General features: G+C 41.1%; 1 protein-coding gene across 1 annotated transcript in view; it reads left to right on the plus strand.

The window, feature by feature from the left end:
• Nucleotides 1-610: 610 nt before the first annotated feature.
• Nucleotides 611-23717, plus strand: part of Ireb2 (iron responsive element binding protein 2) — a 41911-nt gene continuing 18804 nt past the window's right edge. Inside the window, exons 1-8 of the mRNA XM_005347380.2 lie at nucleotides 611-772; nucleotides 2480-2569; nucleotides 15211-15376; nucleotides 16228-16365; nucleotides 18011-18229; nucleotides 19784-19853; nucleotides 20539-20722; nucleotides 21525-21664. Of these exons, the coding sequence (XP_005347437.1) occupies nucleotides 754-772; nucleotides 2480-2569; nucleotides 15211-15376; nucleotides 16228-16365; nucleotides 18011-18229; nucleotides 19784-19853; nucleotides 20539-20722; nucleotides 21525-21664 (1026 nt within the window). The 5' untranslated portion in view covers nucleotides 611-753. The remainder of the gene's footprint in view (nucleotides 773-2479; nucleotides 2570-15210; nucleotides 15377-16227; nucleotides 16366-18010; nucleotides 18230-19783; nucleotides 19854-20538; nucleotides 20723-21524; nucleotides 21665-23717) is intronic.

The following is a 23717-nucleotide window of genomic DNA, read 5'->3' on the forward strand; positions in this document are numbered from 1 at the left end:
AGCAAGTAGTTATCCCTAACTTTCACACAGAGAGTCAGCTAACCAAGGCACAAAGCAGCAGACAGGAAAATGTAAGGACTCTCCCTGGCTGGGGCAAAGGGGCTTAAGACACCATCATGATTAACTAACTGCTACTAGGAAGAGAAAAGTTGAAGTTATAGGCGAGTAAGGCAATTTTATTCATTGGCCGTCTTCTCTAGAGAATCCGGAAGTGGGCTCCCCAGACATCACGGCTTAACACAAGGCTTTACCATGGTGGGGGTAGGGAGCAGAGCTAATTCTCCTTAAGCTGTCCTTCCGGTCTTGACCCTTTCCTCCAAAGGACACCCTGAAGACGTCGCTAGACCTCAAAACCTCACAGGAGACTTCTGGTTACAATAAAGTAACGGACCCTGTAGCGCCCCGGAGCCAAACCTATTACCTCCCGAGTCTCCGCCCCCAGAGCCCACTCCCGCTTGGGAGAACTGCGGAGACTGCGCAGGAACCCGCCTACTGGCTGGCTCCGCCCTTCTCTTTCTTTGTTGCGTCCCCTCCCCCCCACACACCGGTCCTAAGATCTCGCGAGAGTTAGCAGGCAGGTCCCGCGAGCTCCGACCCTGGGCCAGCTCTGCGGCTCTCGCGGTGTTTGCGCGAGACTGCTTCCTTCCTCCTTCCCCTGCCAGTCCGCCTGCCTTCCTTCCTAGCTTCCCGGCCTGGCCTCCCCCTCCTTTCCCTGCCGGCCCCCTCCCGGCAGGGATAATATGGTCTCCGGCGATGGACTCTCCAAGTGCAGGTCAGTTCCCGGCTGCCGCCTTAGCGCTGGCGGCTGGAGGCGTGCGCTGCCGTCCGCCGTGGCCCTCGCTCTGCTTTGCTTACGGTCCTCCGGGGGTCTCCCCTGCGCTCGGGCTTGGTTGTTCCCCCTTCAGGGCCGAGGCCGCAAAAGCCAGGCCTCTCCGCTCGCGTCCCGCTAAACCCTGGTCGGGAGCCGCTGCTTGTTATCGGTAGCCTCCAGGCCCCCGGGAATAACTCCTGGTATCGGGACAAGCCCACATTTTCCTCTACCCGCCCCCCTTTTGTGAGCGTTGAGGTGGGGAAGACCTGGGTCCCCTCCTTTGGGTTTCACGCCGGTGGTTGTTCATTGCACTCAGCAGCCTGGAGTCCCTCCCTCTTTCTTGGCTTCTGGAAGTGGAGTGAGGGGCTCGCCGTCGAGGCTGAACGCTAGTCAACCGGTTCCCAGATTATTGCAGCACCGAGTCTCCTCCCCCATCCACCTCCCTCCGCAAAAGAAAAACTATCCATTCCGAGTGGACTGTGCTTATCTTTTCTCCTTTTGGAGGAAGATAGTCGCAGTGTTTAGGGGTCCCGCCCATCCACATAATGAGTCTGCACAATGAAATCTTTTCAACCCCAAGGTTGCTTCACCCTTCCCCACAACCCTGAGTGTAGGGGGCATATTGAATTAGTGCGTAACCATAAGGGCATGGCTCTTAGGAGAATGTAATGTACCAATTTATCTAAATATTTTGATGGTCTTTTTATTTTTATTTTTTTAAAAATCTTTATAGTGTTCTAACTATTGTTGGATTGTTAACTGTGTTTGGACTCTTTTTTTTTTTTTTTTTTTTTTTGGTTTTTCGAGACAGGGTTTCTCTGTGGCTTTGGAGCCTGTCCTGGAACTAGCTCTTGTAGACCAGGCTGGTCTCGAACTCACAGAGATCCGCCTGCCTCTTCTTTGGACTCTTTTAAAAACCTAACAATAGTTTTCTCAAAACATTCTCTCTCTACTTAAGCAATTTTCAGGGCATGTTTTTCAAATGCTTGGTTTAATGGTTTAATCTTTTAAACCATCCTTATTGTCTCCTGGACTTTTAACATTTTTAAGAGTGAAAAGCCACTGAGTGAGCTTGGTGGCTCCTGCCTGTAGTCCCAGCACTCACGAGACAGAGGAAGGATGTGTGCCTCTGGTTGGAGGCACTCACGAATTGCCAGTGAGCTTAAGTCCAACCTGGGCTACAGTGGCACACCGTGTCTCAATGGACAAAAATCTCTTACTTGACAAGAGCCATGGTTTAGATTAAGCTATCCCAGTATGGTGGACACGAGCCTGTGTCTATAATGTGGACTGCTCCGCTCCTCCAACACTGCAGCCACACTTAAAGCCACTTGCACCTCGTAGCTGCCTTGCTGGACAATGCAAATATAACATTTCCATTTTCCAGAACAAAATTTTGGGGAGTTTTCTCTTTGAATAAGAGCCGGGCGGTGGTGGCGCACTCCTTTAATCCCAGCAGAGGCAGAGGCAGGAGGATCTCTGGGAGTTCGAGGTCAGCCTGATCTACAAGAGCCAGTTCCAGGACAGGAACCAAAAGCTACGGAGAAACGCTGTCTTGAAAAAACCAAAAAAAAAAAAAAAACAAAAAAAAAAAAAAAAAGAATAAGAAATACCTTGTAACTGTATTTGGTGAAAAGTTTGCTCTTTTTTTCCTCTCTCTTCTTCCAGGATACACTTTTGAGTACCTTCTTGAAACATTGGATGACAGTTCACATAAGAAGTTCTTCAATGTACCTAAACTTGGAGGCACCAAATATGGTAATGTTGCCTTACATTTTCTTGGGCTTCGGTTTCTGGTAATTATAATTATATGTAAATAATAATACAGTTATAATTATGCACATTGGTCAAGCAGAGCTGAAGACATTTTAAATTTATTTCCACCGTGTGGTAACAGGTACACCTACCCATAGCTCTTATTTACAAAACTTCCCTTGGGACATCTGGTTGAAGAAAATGGAAACCCATACATTAATTTCTCCTTTAAAGAGTTTAGTTAATTAAATGGACTCTCCCACCCTCTCCCCCCCAAGAAGCTAATTTATTTTAAAAGAAAGCATAGCAATATTCTATAGTGACTTAAAGTATACATTAACTTTTTCAAGTGGCCAGTGCTTCAAGTTATTCTTTTTTTATTTGTATGGTTTTTGTTTATTTGTTTGTTTGCTTCTGAGACAGGATTTCTCTGTAGAATTTGACTGTTTTGGAACTCACTTTGTAGACTAGTTTGACCTAGAACTCAGAGATCCACCTGCCTCTCCCTCCCAAGTGCTGAGTGCGAAGGCGTTTGCCACCAGTGCCCAGAGCCTCTGATTATTCTTTACACCATCTTTGAATAGGATCATCAAGTGAGTCCACTGGTTTAAATTGTTCTTCACTACATAGTGTGGTTCTCTGACACTTTGATAAACATTTGCACCTTCCTAACTGGGGTCAGACCTTCATCGCGTCTCAGAAGAAAGTTAACCTGTTGGCATTGGATGGGTGGAGTCTTGACTTTGAGTTTTAGTTGTGTTGTGTTTTGAGACAGGGTCTTTTAAGTGCCTAAGGTTGGCCTTGAACTCTCTTGTCATTCCTGTCCGGCCCCCCAAGTGCTAGAATTGAAGGAATGCTCCACCAAGCCCAGCTCTTGACTTAGTTGAAAGTTGAGTAACTTTTCGGCCAGACCAAAGACCTGTTAAGGAAGCATGGCTGCTGGTGAACTTTCTGTTAAAGCTTTATGAAAAATATGTGCCCAGCCTTACAGTTTGGAGATTTCCTTTAATCCTTTTATTTCTCTTTTATAAGCAATGTAGATTTTTATGAATTTAAGTATTCTACATTGTCACGTATAGTGTGTCTGGGTTCATTGTGAGACAATGTGGATAATTTTTAATGTCTTAGAAGATCCCCATCTTAGAATTAGATTGCGCTTCAAAAATAACTAACCCCTTGCCGGGCGGTGGTGGCACACGCCTTTAATCCCAGCACTTGGGAGGCAGAGGCAGGCGGATCTCTGTGAGTTCGAGACCAGCCTGGTCTACAGAGGCCAGGACAGGCTCCAAAACCACAGAGAAACTCTGTCTCGAAAATCAAAAAAAAAAAAAACTAACCCCCATAATGAAAGCAGTAGCCTTGATACCTTCTGTTGCAGTAATTCGTAGATAAGAGAGGTTAGTTTATTTCTTGTACTACTTGTCTTTCATTTATTCTATCCCTTAATGATTTTGTGTTGGCTTTAGAAAATTATTTACCAGAAAAGGAAGAGGGGTCTTCGGCTTTGGGGCAGTGACTCAGTGGTAAAGTGCTCGCCACATAAGCCTGAGGACTTGAGTTCAGATCTCCAGAACCCACATGCGAAGCTCAGCACAGTCATATGTATCTGTAGTTCCAGCTCTGGGGGGCAGACGGGCAGACCCTTGGGACTCACTTGCCCAGCCAGTCTAGCCAACATGGCAAGCTCTCTAGGTGAGAGACCCTATCTCTCTCAGAAAATAAGGTGGAAAGCAATAGTGAACTACACCTGACATTGATCTTTGTTGTACATACATGCATAGACAGGCATATATCACACATACATATACACACATGCACAATAGGTTTTCTTTATAAACTCTTTTCTCCAAAATACGTGATTCTCTCTGTCTGATTACTTTTCTATTACTGTGGCAAGATACCATGACCAAGGCAACTTAACAGGAAAACAGTTTCTTTGGGGCTTACCATTCCGGAGGTTTAGTCTTCATAAACCATCATGGCAGGGAACATGGCAGCTGGTAGGCAGGCAGGCACAGTGTTTGCCCAGTAGCTGAAAAGCTCGTATCTTGAGACACAACTACAACTCAGAAAGAGCTCTGGAACTGGTTCTGGTCTCTTGAAACCTGAACGCCTACCGCCAGTGACACCACCTCCAACAAAGCCACAGTGCCCGGTTCTTCCCCAACAGTCCCACTGACTGGGGACCGAATACTAAAGTATATGAGCCTATGGGGGCCATTCTCAGTTAAGCCACCACACTGGCCTCAAAGGATTTTTGCTTTTTATGTGTTTTGGTTTTGAGGTAGAATCTTATGTAGCCCAGTATATTCTGGAACTCACTATCTAGCCCAGGCTGGCCTCAAAATTCTGATTCTCCTTGCCTCTATCTCCCAAATACTGAGATTGCAGGTATGTGGCACCACACATGATTTAGGCAGTGCTGGGGGTCAAGCCTGGGGCCTCTTCCACGCCAAGCAAGCACTTTACCATCCAAATTACATCTTCCTTTATCTAAAAGTGTTTTGAACCCAATTTGAACAATTTATAAAAGCCATATATAAGGGTAGTATTTTGTACTTGAGAATAAATAATCTCTCAGGATAATTTTTGGAAATGTGCCCACTTGAAGATGACCTAGAAACGTAATCAGTAGGGAATCAAAAGCCACTGTAATGAAAGGGGATGAATAATAATACAAAAGTTAATTTATCTGATAGAAGATAAGCTGTCATGGACATCTATATGTACTACTTTCTCATAATTACCAGAGTTATATTTATTATAACTGTAATAAATAAAATACCTTTAAAAACAGTTTAAGATTTCTTGGTAAGAAAAAAGATAGAACTGTTGAGAATAAATGATGAGTAAGCCAGCCTATACCATCTGCTTCACTAACCTAATGTTCTTTTGGTTTTTGATTTTTCAACATTGGCTTTCTCTGTAGCTTTGGAGCCCGTCCTGGAACTAGCTCTTGTAGACCAGGCTGGCCCCGAACTCACAGAGATCCTCTGCCTCCCAAGTGCTGGAATTAAAAGTGTGCACCATGGGCTGGAGAGATGGCTCAGAGGTTAAGAGCATTGCCTGCTCTTCCAAAGGTCCTGAGTTCAATTCCCAGCAACCACAATGGCATACAGACAGAATATTGTATACATAATAGATAAATATTTAAAAAAAAAGTGTGCACCACTCCTAATGCCCTTTCTTAGTCTTTAGACAGGGTGTAATGCAAATTTATTTATTTTTAATGTCATTTATCTTTATAAAAATTATTTTAAAATTTATTTATTTTTGGAGATAGGGTCTCTCTATAGTCATAGCTGTCCTGTAACTCACTGTGTAGACCACAGTAGCCTTAATCACAGAGATGAGCTGGTCTCTGGCCATTTTACCTTTTGCTTTTCAAATTTTTATTCAGGGTGTGGAAGTGGACACTCATGAGATCTTGACAATATTTTGACTTGATTACTTTCATGGAAAACTGTGTTTTTAAACTTCTGAGTTGCCTATTGGGTACTTTTTTAGTATGCTCAGCAGAAACTTGAGGGAGTTTGGTGACTCTTTTCTCTGATTTAAGAATATACATATTCCCAAGGTAGAACAGTCTCTCTTGCTTGTAGTAGAGACTGCATTCTGAAGCAGCTGAATTGCCATTGGACAAAGGGCATGTGGAGGGAGGTCAACCTTAGAATTAAGTGAGCAGCTTTAGAGAAGCGTGACTAAAGTGACTGGCTAGGATCCCAGAGATCCACCTGCCTCTGCCTCCCGAGTGCTGGGATTAAAGGCGTGCGCCACCACCGCCCAGCTGGCTTTTCTCTTTGTGGTTACTCTAGCCCCTCTTCCCTTGCAGATGGAACTCAGGGCCTTAATACATGCGAGGCAAATGTGATACCACTGGTCTACATCCCTGGCTTCTAACATAGACACACACACTTTTTTTAAAAAATATTTATTTGTTTATTTATTATGGATACAATATTCTGTTTGCATATATGCCTGCAGGGTAGAAGAGGACACCAGACCTCATTACAGATGGTTGTGAGCCACCCGTGGTTGCTGGGAACTGAACTCGGGTCCTTCAAAGAGCACGCAATGCACTTAACCTCTGAGCCATCTCTCTAGCCCCAACACACACACTTTTAATTCAAGCTATTGATACATTAGGTTGAAAGTGTGCTGTTTCTCGACCTCCATCACACACTTGTACTTTTATGTTCTTAGTATATGCTGTCCCAGTCTCTATCATGGTCTATGAATAACAGACTTTTATAGAAATACAGTACAGTTTCCAGACACAGAAAGATAGCGGAGGAAAAATATAGTCTTAACAAAACCAGGCAGAGGCTATTTGCCATTTGAAGACTGATATCTCTCTTTTTTTCTGTCTACCTGAGTCTTCTGTCTGTCTAACTCACTGTACTTATGAGTAAGTCCCCACCATGACCACTCGACCATCTTTGTGTTTTGTGAATGGCTTGCCATCCAGTTAAGGTGATATCTCTGAGTGACTTTCACCTATTGCTTTAGCTGGGCTTGTTGGTTTTCCTTTGCTGATCCCAGTAATCCTGCTGGATGGGTAAACTTGTATTCTCTAATCTTGTATCTTCCCTGAACTCTGGAAAGTGCTGTAGGTTGGGTAAGCAGTGACCAGCTTACTTACAAACTATACACAGTACATATGTTTCTAAAGATCACATAACGGAACTCTGTAGTTACCAGGTACAGTTACACATTTAACCTGGAACATTGTGTTCTAGAGTTTGACTTTAGCTTTGTTTTTCATCTTTTGTTCCTGATTAGTCTCTGATTAAAAGAAAGTGAGTGACACTTGCTAGCTCAGCCAAAGTAGAATTTATTGTGATGGTATACAACTTTCAGACCAGTTAAATCTGGCTGACTGTCAAGAAAATAGGCAGTGGGCCAGTACTGATGGCATCTTTGTTTTTCTCCCAGGGACTTGATTTTTCTGTCCCTTCTACTCAGATCATTTGAAGACAGATCTTCTGGGTGTGCTTACTTCATACATATCCCTAAATCCCAAATAAGAAATCTCAGTTCTTAGCTTAGTTTTTTGTTGTTTTCCCTTCCTAGGATGGATCTCACTCAGCCCAGGATGGCCCTGTACTCTTGATTTAGCTGAAGATGACTTTAAACTCCTCCTGATCCTCCTGCCTCCTCTTCTGAGTGCTAGGATTATAGTCATGCTGTTTTATGGTGCTGGAGATCAAGCCCAAGATTTATGCATGCCAGGCAAGCATTCCATCAACTACAGCTGAACCACATCCTCAACCCTGTATTGCCTAGTCTTAGAGCAGCCAGTTAGCCTTGTCTTGGAAGCCTGGGTTTCTTTCATCAACTTTCTCTCATATATGATAGCGGTCTTTCAGAACTAGACCTAAAGTTACTGCTCACAAGGATATTTATGGTTCCTGAGTTTATTTAAAAGGAGTGCTGACAAAATGTTGAAGCACCAGTTCCATGTGGAGAAGGCCATAGTGAAATTGGCAACTGCTGTTGTTGTTTTAATAAGTTGTGTAATACATTTGGAAGGTATTAGTCACTGTTCGACTGTTAAGAGACACCATGACCAAGGCAGCTCTAAAAGAAAGCATTTAATTGTGGGCTTGCTTACAGTTTCAGGGGTTTAGTCCATTATCATCATGGTGGGGAACATGGTGGCATACAGGCAGACATGTTGCTGGAAAAGTAGCTGTGAGTTCTGTATCTTGCACCATAGGCAGGCAGGCAGGCACTGGCATGGGCTTTTGAGATCTTAAATCCACCCTCAGTGATTTCCTTCAATAAGGCCAAACCTCCTAATCCTTGGATTCTTTCAAATAGTACCTCTCCCTAGTGACTAAGCCTTCAAATCTATGAACCTATGGAGGCCATTCTTATTCAAACCACCACAATCTGCATAACTCATTGCAACATTAATATTTCAAAGATGAATAAATATAATGTCCAGACAGTGTAAGGCTAGACAGTTAATAGTTAAGTTTATTTTGTTGTTGTTTTGAGATAGGGTCTCCCTGTGTAGTTCTGTCTGTCCTGAGACTCACAGAGATCTGCCTGCTTCTGTCTCCCAAGTGCTGGGACTAAAGGCATTTGTCATTATTCCTGGCACTTATTTGAGAAATGTCTGCTAACTGCCCATATTTGAGTAGCCGTGGTTTATGAGTTGTTCAAGTGAAAACTTGAAAAAAAATTTTACTTGAAGCTCTTAATAGTATCACAAATGTTTTTCTCCAGGCAATTAGGCAATTATTGTACTTTTTCTAAAGTGTTTTTTGTTTGTTTGGTTTTAGTTTTTTGAGACAGGGTTTCTCTAGCTTTGGAGCCCATCCTGGAACTAGCTCTTGTAGACCAGGTTGGCCTCGAACTCACAGAGATCCTCCTGCCTCTGCCTCCCAGTGCTGGAATTAAAGGCGTGCGCCACCACCACCCAGCTTAAAGTTTATTTTTTAATTAGCTTACAAGTAGCAAGTTTCCTTAGAGCTTTTTCATCCACCGCAGCCATTGTACTTTGATGTTAAGCAGAAAGGCTGTGTATGTACTTCATCACACAGAATTAGAAAAGATTTTAGCAGCTAAATGTTAAGAAATCAACACTTTGCTTCAGTGACATTCTTAAATGAAATTGGTCTTTGTGTGATTAAACCATATAAATACTAGTACAGTTTACGGCCACTGCCTTGAGTCATCAAGCACTCAGTTGTGGCTTTTGTTCTGTTGGTGTTTTGAGATGGGGGCCTCACTCTAGGCCAGAGGAGTTTTGATCTCAAGGAAATCCTATTTCAGTTTCTTGAGTGCTGGGATGGTAGGCATGAGCTGTTAAAAGCCTGGCCTCACTGTTGGGTTTTTTGTTTGTTTTTGCTTTTTCAAGACAGGGTTTCTCTGTAGCTTTGTAGTCTGTCCTGGAAACTAGCTCTTATAGACCAGGCTGGCATCCGCCTGCCTCTGCCTCCCAAGTGCTGGGGTTAAAGGCGTGTGCCACCACTACTGGGCTTCACTATTGGTTTTAAACCATCATTGAAGGGCATGCAAAATATCTGTGTGTTAAGGAACTGCTGCTGAGCCTAATGATCTGAATTTGATCCCTGGGTCTCAGGTGATAGAGAGAACCAACTCCAGCAAGTTGTCCTCTGTTCTCCAAGATCATAATGTGACACATAACCCTCCCACCACCACAATAAGAAAAACAAAACACTGGAAAGGTCAAAATGTTAACAAGGAAAAGAGAAAACAATGTCTCAGTTGACCTCCTTGGTTGTTTGGAAGGATTTCAGAATCTCAGGAGCCCTGGGACCACATTTTGAAAATACTAGTGTGGATCAGGCTTGAAGGTTGAGAATTTGTAATGGGAGTTTGGACTGTGAATGGTGATAGACAAAAAAGATGGGTAGGAACATTGTTTCAAAGCCAGGTGTGGCGGTGCACACCTTTAATCCCAGTACTCAGGAGACAGAGGCAGATGGATCTCTGTGAGTTTGAGGTCAGTGGTCTACCGACTGAGTTCCTATACAGCCAGGGCTGTTACACAGAAAAAACACTGTCTTGAAAAACCAAAAAGAAAGGACAGTGCTTCTTTTTAAAAACTCCTTGTACTGGGCATTGAACCTAAGACCTTGAGCATGCTAGGCACGCACTCATTTGAACTCTTCAACCCTTCCTTCATTTTGAGATAGAGTTTCAATAAGTTGACCACGATGGCCTTGAACTTTATTCTAGTCCACAGCAGCCTTATACTTCTGATCTTGCCTGTGCCCAAGCCCAGCTGCGATGCTTGTGCTGACATAGATGTCTGAATGGATGATAGTGACAGGAGGTAAAACCAGAGGTGGCAGTAAGGAGCCAGGGCAGAGTGGAAATCACTTGAGTGGGAACTTACCGGGAGGCAACTAGGTATGTAGTTTTGGAGTTTAGAAAACCAATCTGATCTGCAGAAAACATTTTAGGATTATTGGTGATGTAGAATGGGTTAGATCTGGAGTGAGTGAGGGTGGGTAGATAGGCATGATTGAAGCTACAGTAGCAACTAGAACTTCTAGGGAGAGCACTAACGTGTGAGAAGTAAGCCTACATTTGAAGAAGTTGACAATATCTGTGTTGGTTTCTTAACAGGTATGTTGAATAGGGCTGTGTAATACCTGTAATAGAAGCTGGCTATGTGAAACTGAGAACTAATGGAACCTGAATCTTTAAAATGGGCAATAAACATTGTCTACTCTTTGCTCTAAAGTAGTGGTTCTCAACCCTTTAATACATCATGTTCTGGTAACCCCAACCATAAAATTATTTTCATTACTTTTAATAACTAATTTTACTACTGTTATGAATCATAATATAAGTATTTTTGGAGATAGAGGTTTGCCAAAGGGGTCTCAACCTACAGGTTGAAAACAAAGGGAATTTAGTGCCTTTTGGCACATCATTTGGAAGGCATGGAAAACTGTCTTTAAATGACATGCTGGGGAGAAAATTGCAGAGAGCTGTTGTGTGAGTCTATAGAAAAAGTTGTTTGAAAGGAGAAATTGTTAGCTTTGTTAACTTGCTGAGAGGCTATTAGAATTCTTAACTAGGCATGGTGGGTGTGATGCCAGAGACAAAATGAGTATTAGGGAAGATATGGAAAATTGAAGCCTCATTCATTGCTGGTGGGAATATAAAAGGATACCACCACTTCGGAAGATAGTTGGGCTGTGGATGTAGCTCAGTGGGAGCATGTTTACTTAGCATCTTCAAGTCCCTTCTTAATAGCACCAGTGAATGAATGAACTAGTGGCTAAGCATAAACTTATCATATGGCCTAGCCTTTGTATGTACACAGTGTCCTTTTTAAAAAGATTTATGTGTATTTATGTTTTATTATTTTATATATATGGGTAGTTTGCCTGCATGTATGTCTGTGCACCATGTGTGTGCCTGATGCTTGTGAAGGCCAGAGGATGGTGTTGGGTCCCCTGGAGTTAGAGTCACAGATGGTTGTGAGCCACCGTCTGTGGGTCCTAGGAATTGAACTCGGTTCCTGTAGAAGCGAGTATTCTTAACTGCCAAACCTCTGTACATAGTGTTCTTATGTATGTGCACAAGAAAAATAGGAACCCTTGTTCATATGAGCTAAAAATTGTACCACCCTAAATCCTACAGTTGGTAAACTGAAGCACAAGGGTGAGTGATGGAGTACCACTTAGTAAAAGAAAATTAACTGTGGATACATAATGTGATAGGGATGAACTAAGAAAATATTAAATTGCTCACTTGGAAGGGTAAAATTTAAGATGCAAAATATGTCTCAGTTTAATTGATTTTGTTTAAAAAAGCAGTTCTTGAATAAGGGAAGTAATACAGACTAACTGAAAATGCAGAAAAGCTAAGTATTGTGTGGCTATTCTTGGGGAAAATTGAAAAAAAAAAATGCTTCTTTTCTCCAGACAACAGACCAGAAAGATTACTTCAGTCATGTTTGGTGAACCAGGGGGTTATTTGAGTTACTTACAGGAATACGGGATATTCATAACAGCTGATAGAGTCTCTGCTCTCCCTGCGATTGTTTACTGCTAAGAGGAAAGGCCTTGTGACCCTTCCTGAGTCTTCTCAGCCCCCCTCCTCTTTACAGGAGAGAATGTCTCAATATGAAGAATGCAGCTGCATAACACTCCCATCTCTTCCTCCTCTTCCATTTCTTCTGTGCCTTCTGTAAAACTATTCCCTGAGCCTTGAATAGAAATGGGAAATGTACATGTCTCGTTTTCTCCCATTTATTGCTTAGCATTGGGCCGCTATGCTATAGGAATAGTCACTTACTCTCGGGAGTTTGACTATAGAGTCTCTACAGTAACTAACACCCACTGCAAAACATAAAAGACTCCCTCTACAACAGACAGCAGTAGTAAGTGCAGAAGTAAATACAGATGTCTAGAATGTATTTGACAGGCACATAACATCTGTTTAACAAAACAGTAGCAGCAGCCTCCCACCAGGGCATATGGCCTCCAGAGCTACAGGTCTTTGCCCTGGCTTACAAACCAAACACAGGCTGGATAAGTGGAGGAGATGGGAGGAGGGGAGGGAGTGGAAATTTGGATTGGTGTATATAATGAAAAAAGTAGAGATAAAATTAAAAAACAAAACAAAACAAAAAAAACCAAACCACAGGCCCTCTCCTGGAGTGGGCTTTAAATCGGAAACCAGTGACAGCCAGTGCCACTGTTCACTAGTGACATGTTGGTTGTACAGGGCTCAGGGTTCATACTCAAGCAGGTACATCAGTGACAGTTGCCACAGGAGCATGCATAATGTCAGAGACAGGGAAGGAACATTTGTTTCAGTTCCATCTTTATTTCTTCATCTTGTTCAGTTAAAGCAGCAACAAGAACTTACCATTTATTTCTGGCATGTAGCAAAAGCAGCAGTAATAGTTTTTATGACTTGGGCCTCTCTGACCAGCAACATATAGGAAGGTAACCTGCCTGTGGCTTATTTTTAAATAATTATGGCTTCTAGACATTTATTTTTCCACCCACATAGTTTCTTCAAACTCTGTGTCTGCTGATTTTACTGTCTTTCCTGATGCTTTTTCAAAACTGTAAGATACTTGGGGATTAGTATTGTGTAAAACTTCTTTTTTTTTTCTTTTTTCTTCAGAGACTGTAGACAAGGTCTCTAAAGGTCTACCAATATCTTAGATCTTTCCAAGAAATTGGCAATTTGCTTCTAGATTCAGCATCTAAAGAGACACTAACATAAGCAAATTCCAGTATCCTGTGGAATATTATCCATTATTTAAAGAAAGAAAGAAAGAATACCCATTATTTCTATCCATTGTTTCCTCAAAAAAGCAATCTTGGGTTCAGCATGATGGATGAGAAGCACCTCATTTATCTCTCTGTAATCCAGAGAACTATCCTAATTTCTCACCTTGGATGTTGTCATTGGGCATCTGTATCTCCCCATACCTCATGAACTGGATGGTGTTGGCTTTTCTGTTCGTCCTGCCCAGGGAAAAGGAGAGCGGAACTTACTCTTGTCTGCTGCATTTTCTGCTATAATTGGACTCTTGAGCAGTCTTCACTCCTTAATATGCTGTACCACCAACTTAAATAATTTAAGTATGGGGCTGGAGAGATGGCTCAGAGGTTAAGAGCATTGCCTACTCTTCCAAAGGTCCTGAGTTCAATTCCCAGCAACCACATGATGGCTCACAACCATCTGTAATGGGGTCTGGTGCCCTCTTCTGGCCTGCAGGCATACACACAGACAGAACATTGTATACATAATTAATAAATAAATATTTCAAAAAAAAATAATTTAAGTATGCTCCTAAGGTGAACTGAGTCTTTTCACACGTACCCTAACTCCTTGATAAATTGTTGCTCAGGTTTTAAAGTTGTCCAGAGGCTCACAAGTACTGTTTGACTTCTTGTCAGTTTTTCTCCTAGGAATACCAGCTTTTCTTATGCCACTTACTTGCCAGCTGTAAGAGGGCATGCCAACACTCCATCTTATCCTCCATTTTTTTTCACATTTTCCTGTCAAATCTTGCTCATGTGGAGAATAGTATCTATACGCCTTTTTTCTACTTAAAATTCTTCTACAAGCATATCTTCCACAAGCTACTTAAGAAAGGAAGATACTTGGGAAATAAAATGGATTTATTCATTGTTCACCTGTTTATAAATTTCAGGAACAAAAATCATTCTGACTTGAAAATTTGAAGCATTACTACATAGTTTTCCAGTTTCTCCTGTGCCAGCTCAGAAGCCCCCGGCAGTCTAATTGCCAGTGTGTTTCGGGTGGTTGATCTACTTAGCCCATGACCAGATACACGTCATACTGTTCAAAATTATGTTGGTTCAGCTCCTTCTGTTGGCTCTTGTGAATTATAAACATTGCAATTCTTTTAAAATAATGTATTTATCCATGTATTATTTTGTGTGCGGTGCTGGTTTGAATGAGAAATGTCTCCCATAGATAGTTTCAGTTACTTGAACGCTTGGTTCCCAGTTTTATCACTGTTGAGGGAGGTGGCTCAGTCTCGCTGGAGTCATTGGAGTATGTCGCTGAAGTCAGACTTTGAGAGTATGTAGCCTCACCCTCCTTCCAGTTCACTCTGTCTGCTTGGTGCCTGCACTTGAAGATGTTATAGGTATTCTAGTTTTATTCTATTGCTATAACAAATGCCATGCCTGAAAGTGACTTAAGGGAGGAAAGGATTTATTTCATCCTAGGCTTCCAGGTTCCCATTTTTGAGGAAAGACAGGGTGGGAACCCAAGCAGGAGCTTGAAGCATAAACCATGGAGGGAAGCTGCTTTCTGGCTTGCACTCTGGCTCACTTCCTTCTCCAAACCAAGACCACCTTGCCTGGACTTTGTACTTCCCACAGTGTTCTAGGCCCTCTGACATTAGTTAATAATCCAGACACAACCCCCAGGCTAATTTGATCTAAGCAGTTTCTCGATTGATTAGACTATGTCAAGTTTACATTTAAGACTAATTGGGACAACAGGGGTGTTTTCATTCTTTAGTATGAAATACTCAAGTAATTAGTTGATACTCTATCTTTTTCTATATTTATACTGAAGATTTTGCTGTTGTAATTTCTGCAATGTGTAGATATGACTGTTCTCTTGGTTATAGTGGTATTTTTGTCTGTAATCAGATATTCTGCCTTATTCAATACGGGTCCTGTTGGAAGCTGCTGTACGAAATTGTGATGGCTTTTTAATGAAAAAGGAAGATATTATGAACATTTTGGACTGGAAGACCAAACAAAGCAATGTTGAAGTGCCCTTTTTCCCTGCCCGTGTTGTTCTTCAAGATTTTACGTGAGTGACAGCCTCATTTTTATATTACTTTGTATTGTAAGTGCATTTGCCTCTAACTTGATGGCCTCATTTCCACATGTAGAATCCTCAGTATGGGCTGATTTGTTTAAAATTCTTAAGTTATATCATTCATTCCTCCATATATGTAGCCTTCCATCTCAGAATCAATTACCGTTTCTTTATAGCACCCTGCAAGACTGGCCCTTCCTGTTCTGTTTATGGGATATTTATGGAAGTGTGAATCTTTTATTTATTTATTTATTTATACAATATTCTGTCTGTGTGTATGCCTGCAGGCCAGAAGAGGGCACCAGACCCCATTACAGATGGTTGTGAGCCACCATGTGGTTGCTGGGAATTGAACTCAGGACCTTTGGAAGAGCAGACAATGCTCTTAACCTCTGAGCCATCTCTCCAGCCCCAGGAAGTGTGAATCTTGAACTAAATGTTTGAGTGGTATCTTCAGTATGAAAAATATTGAAGTCATTTGGTACATGTTTGTTTTACATATATATGCAGATGGGCGAATATAAAATGGTAAAAAGGCTATTATGGATAGCTTTGAGATAATGCAAGGGCTGTGGGGGAAGGGCCTAGAGGAGAGAGTTGCACAGCCAATTATGGTGTTCACTTAGACCTCCAAAAGTCATCTCTTCTGATGTTGGCAGTTCTACTCCTAAAGTTCTCAGATACTATTGGTGTTGATTCTCATTAAACTAGGGGGTACATCTAACTTTAAATCAGAAGTACATTATCAAAAATAACACAGCTAAAAAGAGATGGTTTTAAAAATGGAAGCAAGTGAGTATTAAGCATTTAGACCTGTAATTTGATTATTCTTTATTTTTCAGTGGAATACCAGCAATGGTGGATTTTGCTGCTATGAGGGAGGCAGTAAAAAGTCTTGGAGGTGATCCTAAGAAAGTCCACCCTGCCTGTCCAACAGATCTCACCGTTGACCATTCTTTACAAATCGACTTCAGTAAATGGTACTGCAATACATACATGTGTGGAAAGTCACCCTGGTTAATTGGGAGTGGGTAGTGTGGAGGTAGAGGAGTAATGGCTCTGGCACAGAGTAAAGCCTGTTGTGCTCAGAACTGACTTGTACATTAAAGAAAAAACAATGGGACTTGGATAAGTGTAATTTTCTGTACTTATTCTGAGTTTAAAGCTGTTTTCATATTTGTGTATTGCTGTTACCATCTTTGATGGAAGTGTTTATGCTTATAACCCGCTTTTGGAATGGGTATCTGAATATCAGAATTAAGTTTTTTGTTTCTCTCTGTTTTTGTTTTTGAGTCTGGATCTTGCTTTTTAGCTCTGATGGGCCTTGAACCCTATTTATAAACCAGGCATCCTCAAACTCCTGCCTCTTCCTCTCCCAGGCGGTAGAATACCAGGCATGCACCACCACAGCCAGCTTCAGTTCCTTTTTGGTTTTAGTTTACTTACCTTTTAGAGAAAATCTAAGGATATTCCTTTAACTGGTGATTGAAAATGCTGTCTTCCTTCCATTGAAGTAAGTTTCGTGTATTTCTAACGTAGTTGGCCAAGGGAAGGCTACAGAAGCTTTCTTGTCTCTGCCAGTAGTCTTTTACATTTCTTAGAGTAGTGGAATAATACTGAAATTTACTCTAACTCATGAAAGAAATCAATACCCTGTATTAAAACTGTATGTTCTTTAAGTCCTTGTATCAAAAAAGTATATTGTATTTGCTCAGTGTTACTCATATTGGTATAGAACATTAAAAATGATTGTCGGGTGTGGCTTTAATCACAGCACTGGTAAGGCAGAGATAGGTGTGTATCTCTTGAGTTCAAGGTCAACCTGGTGTAGTGGGGAGTTCCAGGCCAGCCACAACTACATGGGGAGATTCTGTCTTAAAGAACTCACTTCTCCTCTAGCATGTCAAATTAGAAGAAATTTACATCCGCTCTTGGGGAGGTTTGTGATTATATGAGGTGTTTGGGATTATGTTTTTACCTTCATGAACATAAACTACTTCGGTTTGGGGTTGTGGAGAGAGTTGAGACAGTATCTTACTGTGCAGCCACGGTGAGCCTTGAATTCCTGTCAGTCCCCTTGCCTCAGATGGCAAGTGTACCACTGTCCTACCTTATTTTTCCTCTTTTATAAACTGAAATACTTTTCTAACATTAAGCCTGTCTTAGGGTTTCTATTGCTGTGAAAAGACACCATGACCATGGCATGGAAACTTTTATAAGTAAAACATTCAATTGGGGTGGCTTGCTTACCACCAGAGGTTCAGTCCATCATCATCATGATGGGGAGCATTAGCGGCCTACAGACATGGTGCTGGAGTAGTAGCTGAGAGTCCTGCATCTTATAAGCACTGGGAAGTTGACTGAGACACTGGATGTTGTCTTGAGTGGAGGAAGCCTCAAAGCCCACCCCACAGTGACACACTTCCTTCAACAAGACCATACCCATTCAACAATGCTACAATTCCTAATAGTGTCACTCCCTATGAGATTATGGGGAGCAATTACATTCAAACTACTACTCAGCATTTGGACCTCATTTACTCGCTGATGTGAAATTTTTTTTAAAGCTCAAGTTTCTTTCACTTGTATGTACATTATTGTTTTGTTTCCTCTTTGAAATAATAGTGCAATACAGAATGCACCAAATCCTGGAGGTGGTGACCTACAGAAAGCAGGAAAGCTCTCTCCACTTAAAGTGCAGCCTAAGAAGCTTCCGTGCCGAGGCCAGACTACCTGCCGAGGATCGTGTGATTCTGGAGAACTAAGCCGAAACTCAGGAACATTCTCTTCACAAATTGAGAATACGCCCATCCTGTGTCCTTTTCATTTGCAGCCAGTGCCTGAGTATGACTTTGTTTCTGTTAATATTTTCTCTGCCAGGTTATTTTTCAGTTAATACCATACTTCTCATGTCTGATTCCTGTTGCATTGCTTTCACAACTTACCTTCTCATTTGCTTTCTAGAGCCAGGCTAGCCCAGAGCTCTAGGCATTCTTTCTGTCCCAGCCTTCCAGGTGTTGTCATTAAAAATGTGTGCCACCATTTTTACCTGCTATAAAGTTGCAGTTTTTTTGTTGCTCTTTACTAGTCAGTTACTAACTTTTTTAAAAAAAAAATTAGTAAACAGGGCTGGAGAGATAATGGTTTCATAGCTAAGAACACTTGTTGCTCTTGCAGAGTACTGGAATTTGATTCCCAGAAGCTACAGTGGTTAACATCCATTTGTAACGTCAATTCCAGGGCATCAGATACCTCTTCTGACCTCTGTGGTCACCTCATACATATCGTACACAGATATATAGTCACCCACATATACATAAAAGTAAAATAAAAACAAATATAATAAACAAAATACTTTTGGCTTAAAAAGTATTAAAACATTTAAAGTTTTAAGTAGCTAGAAAAAGTATTCACACATATACATGGTAAATGCCAAAGTGATGCAGTAATTTTGTCTGTCTTTGAACTGAATCTGATTTGAATCTTCAACTTCAGTCTAGTTCTAAAATCTTGGTTTAGTATTATTTATAAAACTTTAGGTTATAGTGATATACTACATCCTTTCTAAGGATTAGATGTATTCTAATTCCTTTGCTGTATGGTTTCAATAATTTTGTATAATAACTCCTTAATACTCATTTCCCGCCATGGCTAGGTGTGTTGACTTTTATATACAAAGTAGCATTCTGACAATGCTTACTGATTCAAAATGACTGATACAACAAAATCTTTATTTTATTTTGTATGTAATGTTTATACCTGTGTAAGTTTAAATGCTCCACAAACATGCAGGAGCCCTCGGAAGCCAAAAGAGAGCATCAGAATTCCTAGAATTGTAGTTACAGGTGATTGTGAGATACTGTGTAGATGCTGGGAACTGAACCTGGGTCCTCGGCAAGAGCAGTAAGCTGTCTTAATTACGGAGCCATCCATCCTCACAAATTCCTGATTTTTTAATATAACTGCAGAATAAAGTGTTTAATGTGGTATTTTTATTTCTAAGGATGCACCTCAGTTCCCATCTACCTGTTTTAACTGGCACAGAAGCCAGGGGGGTGAAAGTGTGCACACTTTTCTCTGACCACGCTCACGGCCCTCTTCCTTCTAGCACAGCTTAGTTTCCTTTATCGTGGTCTGACTGGCTTCCCACAGCAGTCTGAGTGCTGATGTGGAAGCTGCCTGTTGTACTCAGTAAGATAATAATTCCATAGCTGTCGCTGTCTTGTGTGCTGGATCAGGCAGAAAGGACTTTCTTGTTGAGAGAGAAAATAATTCTGGAAAAAAGGAACTGAAAATACTTATGGGCATTTTTTAAATGTGTGAGAATGAAGACTTAGACATAAGGCAAATGAGTTTTTACTAGTACATGTATTTAATACCAGCTTTTCATCCTTTTAGACCTGAGACAGTGTTAAAAAATCAAGAAATAGAATTCGGCAGAAATCGAGAGAGGCTTCAGTTTTTTAAGGTATAAATGATTTGAGGAATTCTTGATTAACATTTATAAAATACTAAACCTGTACAGTTTTTAATATTTAAACTTGTATTTAATAAAAGCTTTATAATCGTGGAACTTTCTTTTACCATATTATTTTGGAAACCCTTATATTTGGCATAAAAAATAATGAAAATAATGGCCATATTTTTTTTTGGTTTTTCGAGACAGGTTTCTCTGTGGCTTTGGAGCCTGTCCTGGAACTAGCTCTGTAGACCAGGCTGGTCTCGAACTCACAGAGATCCGCCTGTCTCTGCCTCCCGAGTGCTGGGATTAAAGGCGTGCGCCACCACCGCCCGGCTAATGGCCATATTTTAAGTGAGCCATCCACAGTCTTGTTCTTTGGCTTTCCTTGAGTCTTAGAGCACAGTACCTGGCCTAGAATTTGATACATAGTTGAGAATGGCCTTGAACTGATTTCTCCTGCCTCCATCTTCCAAGTGCTGGGATTATAGGTAAACACCACCATGCCCAGCTTAATTTGGTTTTAATGATCTTCAAAATGCATAGGCTCGATATTTGTGTATTTTTAGTATTATAAATTTGGAGCAGACCATATTGAACATTATAGTGTCAGTATTTGTTTGTATCTTGATTGTGAATACAAAGTTATACAATGTACTAACACTTGTGTCTCTTAAATCCAAACAAATTGTAGTGGAGCTCAGGAGCTTTTAAGAATGTCGCTGTCGTCCCTCCTGGAACTGGAATGGCTCATCAAGTGAACTTAGAATATTTATCAAGAGTAGTTTTTGAAGAGAAGGACCTACTCTTCCCAGACAGCGTAGTTGGCACAGACTCTCATATAACCATGGTGAATGGATTGGGAATTCTTGGGTGGGGTAAGTAAATACCTCAGTATAATTTGGTTTATTTTTAAGAAGGAATTATTATCAGAGGGCAGAGAGCCTCTTTGAGACAGTTTCTCATAGCAACAAAGGAACAGACTTAAGATTTTTTGAATTATAGTAAAGATGATTTTTGAAAAAGAAAGATTGTATACTGCCAGCACAGCACCCCTGTCAGGCATTCCCGCACTGGGTAATGGTGAGGTCTGTAGTAGTGTTGATGGTGGCTGTGGTGTCACATCCCCTGCTGCCTTTATAGACCCAAAATCCATCAGGCCATTTTGTTCAGTTCTTCATGATCTCTCATGTCTCACAGCCTTGCTCACCATCCCTGTTTACAACTGTTTCAAGATTAAGCATAGTTGCTTTTTGAAATCCCTAATCCTTGTAGAATCTCATCAATCTAAAAGTACCCCAGACTGTACTTTTTTTTTAATCGAGTATTAGAGTATTATAACTTGGGTTTTTTCTTAGTTTCAGTTCATGATACTAAGGCACAAGCTGGGTTGTATTCTTATCCAGGTGTTTTGTTGGTCATTGAACAGTTCATAACATTCTCAGAAAATGCTTTTTAAATTTAATATTAGGATAAAATACCAGTTTTTTCAATTAAGTAAGTGGAGTCATCCTTTATAAAGGGTTCAGGTCCAAAGTCCACAGTGATAGTAATGTGGCAGCTCCTTGTAAGATGCCACGTGAGTAACACTCGTGAGATGTGGGAGATTTGAAAATGGAAGATGGCTAATCTGAATTGTCGTTAAATGTCCTTTGCTGATGTACTTGTCCTTCTTAACAGGAGTTGGAGGCATTGAAACAGAAGCAGTTATGCTTGGTCTGCCAGTTACTCTTACTTTACCAGAGGTGGTTGGATGTGAGCTAACTGGCTTGTCCAACACTTTTGTTACATCCATAGATATTGTCCTTGGCATTACAAAGGTAAGCTCAAATATTAGTTGTTATGTAAGTGGAGCAGCCCCACGAGAACCCAGATTTGAATTTATGCTTCCATCCTTAGTTCTCACATCACTAGCTATATCATAAAGTTACCATAGTAATTACATTAAATGTAACATAATATATACTTGGAAGTATATAAAAGGTCATTATGTACTTGCTACCTGTCAACACATTTATTAAATAACTTTATTATAAGCTTATGGGTGAGTTACTGTTGTAATTATTTTAATTGAGCAGAAAATACATACAGCCTCATCATTTATCAAAGGAGCACAGGGCTCAATACTAAGTAGTAGACCAAGGCTTCAGATCCAGGAGTCCTTGCCCTTGACAGTTATGCATTATTACCTCAATAAATAACTTGTTGACCACTTGGGTTTTTAAAATGTTATGTTAAGCCAGGTGGTGGTGGCACAGGCATTTAATCCCAGCACATGGGAGGTAGCTCTTTGTGAACTGGAGGCTAACCTGTTCAATATATCAAGTTCCAGGATATACATACCAAACAACAACAAAATGTAATACTTGGCATTTTAATTAAGAAGTCAGGTGTGGTGCACATGCCTATAATCCCAGCATTCAAGAGGCTAAGACAAGAGGATCATAAAATAAGAGGCCAGACTCCAAAAAGTAATTTTTGTGTGTGCATGTGTATGTATATATCCGTGTTCATGCTTTTGCAAGTGCAAAAGGCATCACCCATAGTTGTTCTTTTGGTGCCTTTGTTTTGAGACAGAATCTCTCATTGGCCTGGGCTGGGATCTCTCTAAGTAGGCTGTGCTAGCTAGGGATCCACCTATCTGCCTTTCCAGCACTGGGGTCACAGCACATGCTGCCATGCTTGACTTGTTCAAGTCGGGTTCTGGGTATCAAGTTGAGGCCCTTGTGCTTACAAGGCCAACAGTTGTACCACTTTACCAACTGTGCCATTTCTCCAGTGTCTATCCCCAGTTTAAAAAAAGTGTTTTTATTATATTACATATTTGTGTATGAGTGTGGGTACATATGGGTGCTGTGACTTACATGTGGAAGTCAGAAGACAACTTTCAGAAGTTGGCTTTCTTCTATGTGGGTCTGAGGAACCAAACTCAGCTCATCAGCCTTGGTGGGAAGTACCTTAACACCCTGAGCTGTCTGACCCTCCTCCCCATTTTTTTACCCCCCTCCCCCCAAAAAAAGCTCAAGACAAAAATTATTAAGCAATGCTTTGGAACAGTCTGTGATAGAAATGTGATAGCGTCAGACTTCTCCATTGTCTGTTTTCACATACTTTGAAGTAGTACTGGCTATATATGTTTAGTATGCTGAATATTAAGTTGTGATATTGCAGTCTAGTTTTTCTACTTTTCACTAAGTTTCATTTGAAAAATAGTTGCACTTGAGACATGTGTCTCTCATCATTGCAGTGTGGGCTGCTCTCCTCAGCAGTGTTGTCTAGGTTATTGATGAGACAGCTTTGGAGCTGCTCAAGGTGAAAGAGCAGTGCCACCTTCTCAGTAGTGATAGTGATTCTTTTTCTCTAAAGGAGCAGTGCAGTTTATTCCTAACTTCGATTTTAAAGGAACTAGTTCTTCAGAGGTCCTATAAGCACACTACTTTCAATCCCTTTGTCTGTTCTTGCTTGACATTATTACTGTTTGTGTGATTTGACAGCTTATTGTGAGAGAATTCTTATCTATTTGTATTTATTGGATATATTATTTCTCTGTTGAGGTTCTTCTCTTTTTATGGTCTTTATAGAATTAACCATCTCATTTCCCAAGTACATATTTAAAGATAACATTTAACCTAATTTATTTTTCTTTTTCAAAGATTTTATTTTTTATATTATTAATTTTGCATATCTGAGTCTATGTATGCATTTGTGTACATGAATGCTGTGTCCACACTGGCCAGGAAAGGGTGTCAGGGCCTCTGGGGTTGTAGTTAAAAGACCATTGTCCCCGGGCGGTGGTGGCGCACGCCTGTAATCCCAGCACTCTGGAGGCAGAGGCAGGCGGATCTCTGTGAGTTCGAGGCCAGCCTGGTCTAC

This window comes from Microtus ochrogaster, chromosome 5, assembly GCF_000317375.1.
Source record: "Microtus ochrogaster isolate Prairie Vole_2 chromosome 5, MicOch1.0, whole genome shotgun sequence".
NCBI lineage: Eukaryota > Metazoa > Chordata > Mammalia > Rodentia > Cricetidae > Microtus > Microtus ochrogaster.